The sequence below is a fragment of the Castanea sativa genome, chromosome 2, assembly GCF_040712315.1.
Source record: "Castanea sativa cultivar Marrone di Chiusa Pesio chromosome 2, ASM4071231v1".
NCBI classification, from domain to species: domain Eukaryota; kingdom Viridiplantae; phylum Streptophyta; class Magnoliopsida; order Fagales; family Fagaceae; genus Castanea; species Castanea sativa.
This window is the reverse complement of record NC_134014.1, coordinates 6,932,295-6,947,496: the sequence shown is the minus strand read 5'-3', so window position 1 is coordinate 6,947,496 and position 15,202 is coordinate 6,932,295. Positions and strand designations below refer to the sequence as shown.

Below are 15,202 nucleotides of genomic sequence, written 5' to 3'. Positions count from 1 at the left end.
TTACTGTTTTTTTTTTTTTTTAAATTTTGTTACTACGTCTTTTGTGCTATGGGTCATATATGGGTTTTTATGTATTTACGTTAGGTATTTGCACTAAGATATGATTGTTTGTTTCTATGTTTAAAATTGATTTGGTTTTTTTTTTTTTAAATGTTTGAGACAATATCATTATTGGTTTATATTGTGTAATCCATGTGATAAAGTTTTAGTAGTATCTGAAGCGTTGCATTTAATGTTACTACGCCCAAGTTGAGCCACATCAACAACAATGTCATTACCATTCTTTTTCTTGAATTTGTCTTACAATTTAAAAATAGTTTTACTAAATTTAAATATACTAATTAAAAGAAAATAATTCCCAACCCTTTCTCTTTCACAGTTACAATTTTAGAGCATCCCTTTTTGTTCCATGGTTACAATCTCAAATGGCAACCCCTCAGCTTCCTAACGCCAGGCTTTGACTTTCTAACTCCTTTATCTCTTCTTCTCCTCTCACTATATTAATACTGAAAAGCTGGACGATTCAGTTTAGGTATCTCTAAATCCCAATTGCTCTTGACCTCTATTCTTGTGACTACCCTGCATAATAGTTCAATGTAAGGATTTGATTAATAGTATTGTTCTTTTTTTTCTTTTTCTTTTTTCCTTTTTTAATTTTGTTACTATGTCTTTTGTGTTGTGGATCATATATGGGTTTTTATGTATTTAGGTTGGGTATTTGTACTAATATATGATTGTTTGTTTCTACGTTTAAAATTTATTTGGTTTTTTTTTTAATGTTTGAGATGGTAATATTATTGGTTTATATTGTGTAATCCGTGTGATAGAGTTTTAGTAGTATCTGGAGTATAGCATTTAATGTTGTTATGCCCAGGTTAAGCCACATCAGTAGCAATGTCATTGCCATTCTTTTTTCTAAATCTGTTTTACAATTTAAAAAATAGTTTTCCTAAATTTAAAAATACTAAATTCCTAACCCTATCTCATTCACAATTACAATTTTAGATGGCAACCCTTTGTGTTCCACACTTACAATTTCAAACGACAACCCTTTGTGTTCCACACTTACAGTCTCATTCGACAACCCTTCAGCTTCCTAACGCCAGACTTTGGCTTTCTAACTCCTTCATCTCTTCCTCTTGTCACACTATATTAATACTCAAATGATGGATGATTCAGTTTAGGTATCTCTAAATCCCAGTTACTGTTGACCTCTATTCTTGTGACTGCCCTGCATAATAGTTCAATGTAAGTATTAGATTAATAGTATTGTTCTTTTTTAGAAATTACTGAATATTTTACATCAATAGCTATTTTTTAATAGGTGTTTGACAACTTTAGAATTATGAAAATTTTTATGTTAAATGGGTAGCAACTTTAATTTTGTTAATTTTTGCTTTCTAAATTACTAATAGTGATTTTTCACGTTAAATTGGTAGTTTATTTGTATATTAATCAGCTACAATGTTGTAATGTTATTTATTTTTTCTTTCTCATTTGTGAGGTTTAATTCAAATAATTTTGAACAAGTCCTCTGAAATCAAAATTCAATACAAAAGAAATTTTGTTAGGGACTCTGTAAGGCTAAGGGGAGCTTGAAGATAATATAAGTTTTGGCCTCATGTAATATACTTATATTGTGAGCTTTAGTTGCTACAAGTAGTATTGTAGTAATTTAGATATGAAACTCTAAATGTCACACAAACAGTGAAGGATAACAACATTCATTAATATTTGTCTTTTAATTTAAATGGTATTTTGCATAATTGTTTAGCATTCATTAGATTTCATTTTCAGTAATTTTTCCGTGCATCACACCAATTAGTGACCAGTTATATTAATTTGCATCAATAATTTTTCTTTGCATCACACGAATCAGTGACTAGTTATATTAATTTGCAAATACTAATATGCGGCTGCCTCTCTTTCTCGCTATATTAAACTATTGCCGCACACTAACTTCATATATAATAGCATAGGTCGGCTATGGCTTAAAGGCCAATCAATTGTTGTATAAGACAAAGTTAAGCCACACACGACAAACAAATTCCTTCTTGTACAAATATCTTCACACTCTGTTATTCTTCGGTTTGTGTAGGACATTATTTTTTGTGTGTTTTATTATTCTTTGGTTTATGCTTCAGGAACGAGGAGCATTTTTCTCGATTTCTTTTTTTGCAGGGAAGAGAATTCTGGGCAATAATTTGAAACCATGAGATTAATGGTGGTGCATGGGAATTTCTGGGTTGTAGTATTATTAATTATAGGAGTTGTTGGAGCTTATAATTTGTACAACGTGGAGTGTCTCCCACTCCCACATCGAATTCTTTTGGATACAGATGTTGATACTGATGATTTCTTAGCTCTGTTGTACCTCTTGAAGCAAAACAGATCAGAGTTTAAGGTGGAAGTAAGTTCATATATATGAATCTTTTGAATGTATAACACATGCAGCTAAGTATACCCATTTTCGATTGGTGTTACTTTCTTTCATTACTTACCGAGTTTTGCATGTCAGCTAACTTTCCATGCAAAACTATATATATGATTTTTTTTTTTTTTTTTTTTTTTTGAGAATCAACTATATGTATGATTTGAACGTTAAAACTTTTGCATGTTTGTTTAGGCAATATTTGTTTTCAAAAAAAAAGCTTTTGATATTTTTTCTATATTTGGTGTGATAAAAAATTTTGATCAATGGATAACAGTTTCGAAGTACAGAAAATAATTTTAAAACGTTCCTCAAAATGTCTTCTACTTTTAGAAAGCAATAATACATTTGTCTGTCATTTACTTCCTCACCCTCTTAAATTTATTTGCCCTACTAGAATCAGCACAATTATTGCCACCACCCATCACCATTACACCACCTATTACACCGCCACCATCATCGCCTTTGCTGCTACCACCACCATTGCCTCTGCTGTCATCACCACCATTTCCACCAGTACTACCAATGCTACTACACTACCTCCATAGTTGATATATACTACCGCATTATTATTGTCATCACCATTCCACACCAACATATATTATTTTTCGTGCAAGTCAAACAGCAAAAATTAATTTTTGGATAAATTTCTATAGTCACAACCAAATACAAAAATTGTTGGAACTCTTTTTCTTTTTTTCTTTTCTTTTTTCCTCTTTGTGCAAATTCAAATAAATTTGTCAAGCACAGCAACCTACGTACACAGAAAAATCAACAACAATCTACAAGCAAGACATTGGATTTTTTTTTACATAGACCTCCGTTAAGTGTTAGAAATACTGAATTTAATAATATTGTATTTCTCACTGAAAGAATATACATGAGTGCCTTTATATAGTAGGCATATGAGTGCAGTACAAGTAAATATGAGTGTAGTACAAGTAAGAGTGTTATACAAGTAAGAGTGCTATACAAGTAAACTAGTTGGGCCTAAAACCCACAACACTATATATGTTAACATTAAGAAAGGAAAAACTATGGGACCTAGTCCGATTTTTAAATTTTCATTCTGAAATAACAATGCTTTCCCAGACACATAGCATAGGCTATCAAAACAAATTAAGAACGCACTCTTCTTCGGTCACAAAAATATTTCCCACACTAGAGTGATTTTTAATAATATATATATATACATACATACATATATATATATATAAAGCCAAAATTAAGATAAATCTAATTAGATTTTAAATTAAATTTCAATTGGATTGCCATGTATATATTCTATCTAATTTTTAATTTACATATAGTGAATTATTGGGGTGTAAAAATTGAAGATTCTAAATTTAATTATATTCTAAATTGCATTTTAATTAGAGTTTAATTTTATATCATGTGCCATATCTAATTTTCTAAATTTTTGTAGCAAGTATATTATTGAGTACAAAAACTAAAGAATTTAAATCCAATTAGATTTTAAATCATACATAATGAGAAACTATTACATATTTTAGAAATATATAGCTTAAAAAATGTGTAAGTTGTAACTCTTATATTAGGTATAATTTAAACTCATTTATGTCTGTAATTGTGATTATTTTTAATTACACCTATTTATATGCATGACTATTACTAAGCAACGTACTAAATTTTAATTTTAAAATAGTTTAAATTGTATGTTTTGTAGATTTTTCCCCTCATTTTGTACGCTGAAGTTCTCACTCTCCCTCTCCCTCTCCCTCTCCTTGGCTTCCTTTTCTTAATCCTCAGTTTAATGACATTGATTTCTTTATTTAAAACAAATATATCAATTACACTCTTTTAGTTAGGTCTATTGTCATTTTGATCCAATAAGTTTTATTTTTATTTATTTATTTTAGTAACGTAATTTTACATTTGTTGTCACTGTTAACCTATCCTCAATTTCGCTAAAAAAGTTACTATTAAGGATTAACAATGACAACAAATGTGAACTTATGGGACCAAAATGACACTTACAATACTAAAATAAGAATTAACCAAACTTAAAAATTTTGCCTTTTTTATTTAAAAAGGAAAGAAAGAAATTTTAGTAGCTTTTAAAGTGTTAAAAAATTATTTTACTATAATTAAAACGGGTTATGAATAGAAGGATTAATGGTGATAGTAAATACAAATTTACAAGACCAAAATGACAATTAACAAAAATGATATATATATATATAATTTATATTTTTTCCATTTATTTTCTTTTTCTAATTGCTTTCTTTTATTTACTTATTTATTTTAAATATTAAGTTGGTTGGCGACATGTCACCTTACGTGACCACAGCCAACAAATCTCTTATTTGAGGGGCTCTTCCGTGACCACTATTCTTCTACAATCCTCAAGTTTCTCAAGTTATAATTTCTCACAATATTTGGATCTCTCGAATGGAGAGCTGGATTTTTTTTTTTTTTTATTGAGATAAAGGGCACTTTTAGTATCGCAATAAACAACAGATAACTCTTGTGCTTTAGCCTACTTCTTGAAGTGATTTTTTTGACTAAAAGTTACAAATTATTCTCTTTAAATTTGGTAATGTGTCATTTTCGGCTTCTAAGTTTTAATTTTTTTTAAAAATATAACTTTAGTTCGTAAAATTTATGTTTGTTGTCAACGTTAATCCTTCTATGCATAAACTCCGTTAATTTTTTTTTTTTTTTTAAAGCCAGAACATTAGTAATAAAATTTCATTTTATTTTTGGCAAAAATACCATTTACACTCTTTAAATTTAGTGTATTTTATTGAAAAATACTTTGAAATATTATTGATTTTTAAGTATTTAAAACTAGTTTTTTTAATAATTAACAGATTTTATAGACAGAATGACTAACGTTGACAACAAACATAAACTTTAACAACTAAAATAACAAAAATGAAGCTTAAAGGCCAAAAGTGACAATCTGCCAAACTTTTAGCTAGCCTTAATGCCGGCTAGCTGTATTCTCAATTTCTATGACAAACAAAGCAAACATATTTTATTTGAATTGCCTTGACACTACTTCTCTAAATAAGTGATCATGTACATTGAAGTAGCCTTTCTAAAATCAACTTGTCTTCCACTGTGAAAGCACTAACACAATCTAGAAGTTTGAAATCAACATCATCCATATTTCATATATTTGCTCTGATGTCAGCTATCACTTTATCCACTTCATCAAGATTCAAAAGCTCCTACTATTTTTATGATTATTACAGAGAAGATTGTGACTTTTTTTTTTCTTGAATTATTATAACATAGTGACACTGGTATTATTTTGGTGCAGGCAGTCACTATCAGTGCAAATTCATGGTCTGATGCTGGACATGCTGTGAATCACATCTATGACATTCTTTACATGATGGACCGTGATGACGTTGCTGTTGGAGTTGGTGGCGATGGTGGGATACTAGAAGATGGTACTATATTGCCAAATGTTGGAGGCTATCTTCCTATTATTGAACAGGTGTGAACAATTACATTCTGTAATAAATTTATAAGAACAATTTGCTAGAAAGATCTTATGCATGCATGCGCCTTAAAATCCTAAAATACATTTGCTATATAAGTCATCTGAAAGCATATGGACGATGTAATATTGTGTGAATGGTTCTCACTCTGAGTTTAAAAGCTTAAAAAACCAAAATGAATCCACAAACTAGTGATATAAGGGCAGCACAGTTACTTGTATGTTTTACCTTAAATTCTCCAATTAAATTCCATCATGTAAATTCAATCATGTGGTTGGATTGTTGGAATGACCAATGAGTTGGATTTTCATTGTTTTTGGCCGAAAATAACACATTTTGTGATGTATCGGTCAATACAGTCACATGTTTGAATTTAATTGGAGAACCTAAGGTACAAGCCCATGAAATAATTCTCTACCCATGTTATTATGTGCATGGTTCTAACTGTGATTTTATGTATCAGGGGAATACAACTGCGGGATATTGTAGATATAGACAAGCTATTCCTCCTGGTCAAGGAGGAGGGCGATTAGATATTGATGCCAACTTTGGAATCCGAAGAGCTTTCCTCCCACAGGTATAAATTTGCACTGTAATTTCTATGAATCATGGCATGTTGATGTATTGATACTCTTGTTGGATTCATTGCCTCTGTAAGTTGTCATTGGACTATGGTCTAAAGAAAATAAGGTATAATATGATCAATTAAAATACTGAAATCATTGTTTGATTTTCATGGTAACTAGAATTGACAGTCTTACTCAAGTATTGTCTCATCAATATCTAATAACTTACTTTTCTTATTTACTTGAAACGTGTTGACTGATGCTTCAAATTTATATTCACTATTTTGTCCAAAACAGAGAATTCAGCACAAATTTTACATTAATAAGTAGAGAAACGTTTGTTGTATTATAAATAAGGTTAAATTTTTAAGGTCTTTTGAGTCCCCATCATTATTAAGTACAAACCATGTTCAATTGTTATGTTCCATTGTTCCATGATTTTGGAATGATGTTTTAAAAGTAGCTACAGACCTTTAAGCAGATCTGTATACTTGGTGTTTGCAAATATCATATGTGAACCTCAATAACAGTTCTATTAGCTCACATGAGAAAACTAAAGGTTTGTTCTATCTTGATTCTTTATGGTCATATCATTTTATGCATGGCTCACATAATTTGTCATGTAATTAGGGGATAAGAAAGTATACTCCACTTCAACAACCAACATCTCAGCAAGTGATGATTGACAAGATATCATGGGGTCCTATAACTGTAATTATTACAGGATCACACACAAATCTTGCAATTTTTCTTATGAAAAATGCACATCTAAAGAGAAATATCAAGCATATTTATATCATGGGAGGTAGTGTGAGGTCAAAGAACGGAGACCCTGGCAATTTGTTTACAGATTCTACTAGTAATCCTTACGCAGAATTCAATATATTTGCAGACCCTTTTGCTTCGTACCAGGTAATGCAGTTCTTAAGGCATGCTAATAATCAATCATTGTGTCTTAGTATAATTTATGATTACCTTGACAGACTTACATAACATATTGGTGCATCTCTAGAAGCTAAAAGTGACTGAATTTGACAGTGATTCTGTTTCTTTCAGGTTTTCCATTCTGGTATTCCCATCACCCTTATTCCTCTGGATGCAACAAACACCATCCCAATAAGTAAGAATTTCTTTGACACATTTGAGAAGAGTCAGAATACATATGAGGCACAATACTGCTTCCAGTCATTGAAAACAGATCGTGATACAACACTTGGCGACCTGTTTTATACGGTAATTTCTTAAAGGTGCTTGAGGTTGACTTGTAGTCACTGTATGTTAACATGATCTTACTCTTTTCAAGACTTTTCTTTTGACTGCCAATTTTGAGTATGAGGTATAAATACATACTTACAAAGCAATGAAACATATGATTTGCATCAATTACAAAGATCAAGTACGTTAATGTATCCTATCAACAAAAATAAAAGTAAGTTAATGTAATACAATACATGTTGCAGAACTTTTATATGTGGGACTCCTTTGCAGCTGGTGTGGCAATTTCAATCATGCATAAATCAAACAACACGAATGGGGAAAATGAATTTGCTGAAATGGAGTATATGAATATAACTGTAGTTACTTCAAACAAACCTTATGGGGTGCATGATGGCTCCAATCCATTCTTTGATGGCCGTGACGTTCCAAGATTCAATTTGACAAAAGGTGGAGTACATAGTGGTCATGTTCAGACTAGACTTAGAGATCCATTCTGCATTGTGAAGAATGGGACAGGAAAATGCCAGGTGGTAGCTTTTGTAGCTTGCTTTAGTCTTGTAGCACTCAATAGACTGATAGACAACCTTTTAGTAGTTATTATCAATTGGACTCATTTTTTATGTCTCACCCACCAAAGCTCTAGCTTCTTTTCCTCCAAAAGTCAGCATTTGGTAGGGGGATACATACATATATAATACTTAAGCTCAGGCTAAGCTGTAGTTTTCTTCATTTGTAGAGAATTAATAATATTACTTGGACTTATATTTTGTCTTGTTCAAATGTTCATGCCCTTTCTATTGCAATAATCCAACAGGATGGTTATACAGCAGAAGTAACTGGCCCAGAAGCAGTTCGCGTGCTAGTTGCCACGGAAGCAAAGCCAAATCAGAACAATGACAGCACACTAGACAAACAATTTTATATAAGTTTCTTGGATGTGAGTTCATCTGCGTATCTTTCCTTCCATAATTTCTTGAATATTATTCATTCAACACCAATTTGTTTTTTTATACTTGATACACATGAACATACATACGCACAAAATTTCCATGCACAATTCATGCCTAACTGTATCCTTAAGTACACCAATGCACTCATTATGGTTGTCTTTCATCCTTACAATGACATATATCTTGATGAAATTATATCACACTTTCTTGCAGGCTCTAAACCGCCCTCAAGATACTGGCAGATTTAATTTTACAACACAATTTCCTTATTACAAAGAAGTTCTTTACAAACCAGATTTTGGATCTAAAAAACTTGGGAAAACTGTTGTTTTTGACATGGATATGAGTGCCGGAGATTTTCTAGCTCTGTTTTACCTCCTTAAAGTACCTGTGGAAGTGATCAACCTCAAGGTATAGTGGTCTTTATTTTTCATGTTTCACCCAGCATCCTCTTTTAGGTTCTTTTATGTTGTTACCTTTTAGTTGTCACACCTTTCTAGCAATGCACAATTTGAGCACTTTGTACAAGTTGCTTTCTGCTTAAATACTACTACTCATTCTTAACATATTGCACAATATAAGTTTTATCCTAGTAAAAATGGCAACTATTTTGGTTGTGAAATCTCAATTGATACCAAAAGCAAGTCGTTTTGACGTGCATTTTATTTCTTCTTTCATCCAGGCAATAATAGTGAGTCCAACCGGTTGGGCAAATGCTGCAACAATAGACATTATTTATGATTTACTTCATATGATGGGCCGTGATGACATTCCAGTTGGTCTTGGAGATATATTTGCAATGAACCAATCTGATTCAATCCTCTCAAGTGTTGGAGACTGCAAATACATTAAGGCTATCCCACACGGGAGTGGTGGACTCATTGACTCTGACACTCTCTATGGTCTAGCGCGAGATTTGCCACGAAGCCCTAGAAGGTACTTAAAATTATGTTCCTTTAAGGAGTACACATAAAGGCTAATGTTTTATACGTGCTGCATCAATTTCTTACACATCTACTTCTTAGTCTTTTTTATTTTTAAATAAAATATGCAATGTGAATTAAATTGTCTGAATTCTTTTAAAAAGTATGACAACCAGTAGGAATTATGATCTCTTGGGTTTCCACTGCATACAGTTAGTTCCTTCTTCATCATATATCAATGGATAATTATTAAATACTTCCGGAATATCATAAATACGTACTCTCTCCTCTCACATAACTATGGATTCTACTAATTAAATTTATGGTGGGACCCACAATTAATGTGAGAAAGGAGAGTACGCATTTATGGTACTCTTGGAGTATTCAATAATTTTTCATGTATTAATAATATTTAGTTAACACAATCCATTAGCATTAATTTTCCATCATTATATATAAGCATTTCATCAAAACCATGAGTCAACATTAAGATGTACCATACTTAGAGATGACAAGATGCAAACTTAGATGGACTTTGTTTAATGAAAGGAGACACAATTTTAGTATATGAGTAAATGATGCTTGGGAGAAAGCAAAAAAAACTCGAATATTTCCCATAGAAAATGCTCTGAGCTAGAGGAAGCCATTTGATCAACCAAAGCTAAAATATACCCTTGATTTACTCGGAAACATTAATGGTATAAAGTTGGATGAGACGTGCACTAGTTTGGTGACTATTGTTCTGTTGACTGATGCCTAGGTCTTCTTCTTTTTTTGCTTTCCAAGACTCTTCTTATAATGATATTTCTCAGAACAGATCTCTATTCAGGAAGCAATCCCTCCTATATACTTAAACAGGAAAAATCAATAATTTTTTAGGTTTATGGAGACAAATCGCTATGTTATTATAAATTAAATGAGCAGATGATTAGTCAATGGCTGGTTCATATAAAGTAAATCACATTTGTTTTATACATTAATAATGATAAATTGGCATGATATTGTACTTGTTCAATATTTCCCTCACATCAGAACAATTGATTCTTGCATCATGCGCATGTGTATATCTGATCGTCTGACCTGGTCATAGTCAGGTTGGTAATGACATTGTGTTTTGATGTTGTCTAGCCTATATGTGGCTGAATAGTCTGAGGGTGAGATTGAAATATAGACTTCTGTACCAGGTACACACAAGATGACTCTGCAAACGATGGAGCTTCTCAGAAGCAGCCTCTAGCATTGGAAGTTTGGACTTCTGTAGTGAAGACACTTGATCCAGGATCTAAGATTACAATACTGACCAATGGACCCCTAACTAATCTAGCAAAGATTATTCAGTCTGAGGAAAATACAACCTCTTTTATCCAGGTAAGTGGATTTCATGCACTAGTTAATTTCTTACGTAACTTTGAAGAGGAATTGAAAAGTGCTTGAGCAAGCTAAAGATTTTGAAATTGATGCATATCTTACCAGAAACATATTTAGAGATTTCTAGGTGAAGCATGATTTTCTTTTCACATTACACTAGTGTTGTAACAATGAACTGGGCGACATGAGCTCAACATTTGTCTTGACATTATGTTAAAATAAATCAGGTATCAAATGATAGGCTAGTTGATGGTATTAACATTATGATTTCAAATCTCATTGCAGGATGTATATATAGTTGGAGGACACATCAGCGGTGGTGTCTTCGACAAAGGAAATGTCTTTACTATTCGCTCCAATGAATATGCAGAATTTAATATGTTTCTTGACCCTTTGGCTGCAAAGACAGTCTTTGATTCAAACCTTAACATCACCCTCATCCCACTTGGAATCCAGCGTAGAGTGGGGTCATTACCAAGGATCTTACAAAGATTGCAGGAGACAAAAAGGACACCTGAAGCTAAGTTCGCCAGCCGATTACTGTCAATGCTATATGGCTTGCAACAAAGTCACATTTCATATCATCATGTGGTAAATATTTAATGTGTGAAATGAAGTTTTTACTGCTACTCCTACACTTTCCATGATTTTCATTCTAAGAATAGCATTCTCATCCACACACAATACAGAAAGATGCAACCCAATTTCAACTTTTTTTTTGCTTTAGATAAAAGGCTTTTGGCTTCTTCCATTGATTGACTTATTTGTCACTTTTTGACTTTTCTGCAAAAGATTTGAAAGATTGTAACATTAAAGACGATTTTTGTAGATTGTTGCCCACATAAAATGCTAAAAGTTTAGCAGATGGTTACAAATTGGATACATGTATATGTTGGATCTCCATGAATTGAAGAATCTTGGATGTCCCACATGTTATTTCCACTGCTTAGCTACTAGACTGAAGGTTATACTTCTACAGGACATATTCTCTGGGGAAATCCTTGGTGCAGTTGCCCTCGCTGATGATTTGAAGCCAAACGTGCAAGTAAAGCCTGTCAAAATCTTTGCCGAAGGTGTTGAATCCACAGATGGACAAACTGTGATTGATGAAAAAGAAGGAAAATTTGTCAAAATTTTGGAAAATGTGAATTCTACAGTGTTTTATGACCTTTTTGCCAACAGGCTAAACGATACCAAGCAGTCTGCGGTGATAGGAAGTTTTGATGATCAAAGGCGGCAGTGGGGTAGACCACCCATATGAATTTGATTTTGCTTGAAGGGTTAAGGCAATTCTCTGACAAAGGCAGGGCAGTATTTTTCAGTTGTATTACTGATTTTCTTCAAAGATATTTTTTAATAAGATCATTTTTTGATACAGGAAGTGGTCACTATGCTTTGCATTAGCTCAATGAAACCAAAAACAGAAAAGATAGAAGACTAGAATAATACCATTCAAAGTTTTTCTTTTCCCTATATCTTTATTGAAGCTAATGTTCATTGTCTATAATTACATCTCACTCTCTCTCTCTCTCTCTCTCTCTCTCTGTATGGGGTTTTGCTTTTACGATCCCCCATCATACAAGATTGATATCTTTAGCCCCATTTTCCCAAGCAATAGAATAAGTTCTCTTTAGCAGTGCCACTGTGTTGAAGCATCGTGGAGCTGAATTGTTTGAAAAATATGGAGAGAGACCCAACATCAAGATTGACCTTAAAGAATCATATCTTTGAAAATAGATTCATATTCCCAGGTCCCTCTAATTTTAAATAGTGGTTGGATGTCCATTTCAATGGATTATGCTAGGCCAAGTTCAACATGATCCCCTTTTTAAATACTTTCAAGATATGATGCCAACTAAGAGCTCCAAAGGGCTCATAAACAAATAAACAGCAAAACTACTTCTTACCATGTGTCACCAAGCACCAGCCAAAGGGCCAGATTTTCATGTTCCTGATGTGATATGTACAAATTGATTCTTTTTCAACCTTATCTCCTCTTTCCTTTTAAATTGTGTTTCCCAACTGATGCAAAATGCGTGGAAGCCATGCATTGCATTTATAAAGCATTAAAATAACTCAACAGCACGATTATCTAGTTAATATCATATAAATAACAGAAGAAAATACAAGTTAAATGAAAGAAAACCATCATTTGAGTTCCAAATCTCATAATGAGAAATGACTCTAAATAGCAAGCTCTTTTCATTCATAAAAGCATATGAGTTGAAGAGAACCATGAAGTGACAAAAGTGGTTACATAATTCATATAATAGCTTCTCTACAACAAACCCCCCCACAATTAGACTTGCTTTCCCAGCAATTTGGTAGCCTTAGAAACTCAATTCCATCATAGGAACTGACCCACCAGCTGCTACAATTTGTTGCTCCAGCTGCAACCATCAATATTATTTTTTAAATAATAATAATATTAATAATAATAATAATAATTACAATAACATATATAACAATTGATAGTCTTGCAAAAATCAGCAATCTTTGAGCAAAAGTCTATTCTACTCACCCTGAATAGTGCCTCAAGCTTGTTCTTCACGTGGTAGTACTCTTGTTTTATTTGTTGCAAACATCTCAAGCTCCTGCAATCCAACATAACCATCATCATTGAAAAATGAAACAAAAGAGCTAACACAAACTTTTTTTCATAACTTGTTATAGTGACAAGTTGTAATTGGAGCACCGTCACTCTCGCACGGAATCACAATTCACAACAGGCCATAACAAATGTTAATAAAATTGCAAAAAATTGTGTCCCTGATTCCCTATGATTATTTAAAAGAAATTCATCTTCTAAAATTTTAGGTTCAATTACTGGTAATTAAAAAGACAAGAACTCACCCATCAACGTTCTGTTCCTCACAGAAGTTGCGAAAAGCAATGCAGCCATTTTTAACTCTCTGTGCACCCACGCTGTTAACAAAAAAAAACCATTTGTTCCTTAGACAAAAGATGAAAAAAAAAAAAAAAAAAAAAGTCATCATGACTGATATATTACTCTTGTTTTTCTTTTCATTCTAAAACATATTTATCAAATACAGTACCAAGTTTCTGGTGAAATTCAATATATAATTCAAGGGTGTAAGAGTAGGGTTAAATGTTCAATAAACACAACATGGAGAAACATAGGAGGAGCTTAATTACTAGGGTAGGGACCAACAAGTTAAACGAAGATCATATTGCAAAGTAGGGGTTTGTAAGAATAACAACAAAAAAACAAAAAAACAAAACAAAACAAAACTAGCGGTTGATAGAAGAAGGAAAATTAATGTGTACCTGGCGCTACTGCCCTTCAGCTGGTGGACATGAGCATCAACCTTTGTGAAGTCTACACTTTGCTGATCTCTGTACAAAGAAAAATGGGAAGCCAAGCCCACAAGAAAAAATGGAAAAAAAGGTTAAAAACTTTTTATGCTCAACTCAAAGTATCCAAAAGCAAACCATCCCAAGAAAAAAGGAAATCCAATATGATTATGTGTGAGAGACAGAAAAGGAGGGAACTTGGATACTCACAGAGCTCTAGTGATATCATTGAGAAGCTTCTCAGCATCTTGAAAGAAAAGAGAGACCACTTCAACAACAAAATCTGGGTTGCTCTCATCTTGAAGTTGTTGAAGCTGCAAAAACTGATCATCCAGGATCCCCTTCTCTCACCAAACAAAAATAAAGCAGAAAACGCAACACATTCAAAACAAAAACAAAAAAAACAACCCCATCAGATTCAGACATAACAGAAACAAAACAAAACCTAAGGAGAATTGCTTATATACTTATAATACATTTTCTTGGTTTTACCTCCATAAACAAGGACTTGGTGTATTCAATCAACCGTCTCTGCATCTGACCAACCTCCATGCTTACAGTTTGCTCCTCTCTACACAGACAAAAAACCAAACCACTCTTAAGCTTCAAAAGGCTGTGACCCAATAAAGCTTAAAGCTTGAGTGTTAAATTTTGCAGATCTTGAGGTACTAATATTATTGCAAAATCAGAGACCCATAAATGCTGAGTTAAAAAAACCTTGAATGGGAATTGATGGATTGAATGAGCAGAGCTGAATCCCAAGGTTTCTGGCTTTTGGGTATTGGATTTTGGATGTGTTTCTACTGGCCAGTAGTAGTAAAGTCTTTAACCCCCCACTTTTATTATCCTCCTTTGGAATTGTGCTCTCTCTCTCTCTCTCTCTCTCTCTCTCTCTCTCTCTGCTTTTGAGTGTTTTCTGATCTCACGGAATCACAGGCCCCCCACCATTCTCTCTTCC

General features: G+C 32.8%; 2 protein-coding genes across 5 annotated transcripts; one reads left to right on the top strand and one right to left on the bottom strand.

The window, feature by feature from the left end:
* The first annotated feature begins 5,759 nt into the window (after positions 1 to 5,759).
* LOC142624687 (nucleoside hydrolase 3) lies at positions 5,760 to 12,433 on the top strand. 2 transcript variants are annotated; one of them, XM_075798373.1, is made up of 11 exons: positions 5,760 to 5,900; positions 6,368 to 6,481; positions 7,101 to 7,382; positions 7,527 to 7,703; positions 7,931 to 8,215; positions 8,503 to 8,625; positions 8,852 to 9,049; positions 9,321 to 9,574; positions 10,746 to 10,929; positions 11,215 to 11,520; positions 11,909 to 12,433. In XM_075798373.1, exons 1-11 carry the CDS (start codon positions 5,793 to 5,795, stop codon positions 12,188 to 12,190), a joined length of 2,313 nt encoding a protein of 770 aa, XP_075654488.1. In that variant the 5' UTR covers positions 5,760 to 5,792; the 3' UTR covers positions 12,191 to 12,433. The 2 variants fall into 2 exon arrangements, with proteins under 2 accessions (XP_075654488.1, XP_075654489.1); XM_075798374.1 differs by lacking the exons at positions 5,760 to 5,900; positions 6,368 to 6,481; positions 7,101 to 7,382 and having other exon boundaries at positions 7,571 to 7,703; positions 7,959 to 8,215.
* A 647-nt stretch (positions 12,434 to 13,080) lies between these two features.
* LOC142624688 (histidine-containing phosphotransfer protein 1-like) lies at positions 13,081 to 15,202 on the bottom strand. Of its 3 annotated transcripts, none has more exons than XM_075798377.1 (7): positions 14,962 to 15,202; positions 14,737 to 14,873; positions 14,455 to 14,585; positions 14,218 to 14,286; positions 13,783 to 13,854; positions 13,451 to 13,523; positions 13,081 to 13,319 (listed from the first exon to the last, which is right to left on the bottom strand). In XM_075798377.1, the coding sequence occupies exons 2-7, from the start codon at positions 14,794 to 14,796 to the stop codon at positions 13,260 to 13,262; spliced, it is 465 nt and encodes a 154-aa protein (XP_075654492.1). In that variant the 5' UTR covers positions 14,797 to 14,873; positions 14,962 to 15,202; the 3' UTR covers positions 13,081 to 13,259. The 3 variants fall into 3 exon arrangements, with proteins under 3 accessions (XP_075654492.1, XP_075654491.1, XP_075654490.1); XM_075798376.1 differs by having other exon boundaries at positions 14,737 to 14,857; XM_075798375.1 differs by having other exon boundaries at positions 14,737 to 14,815.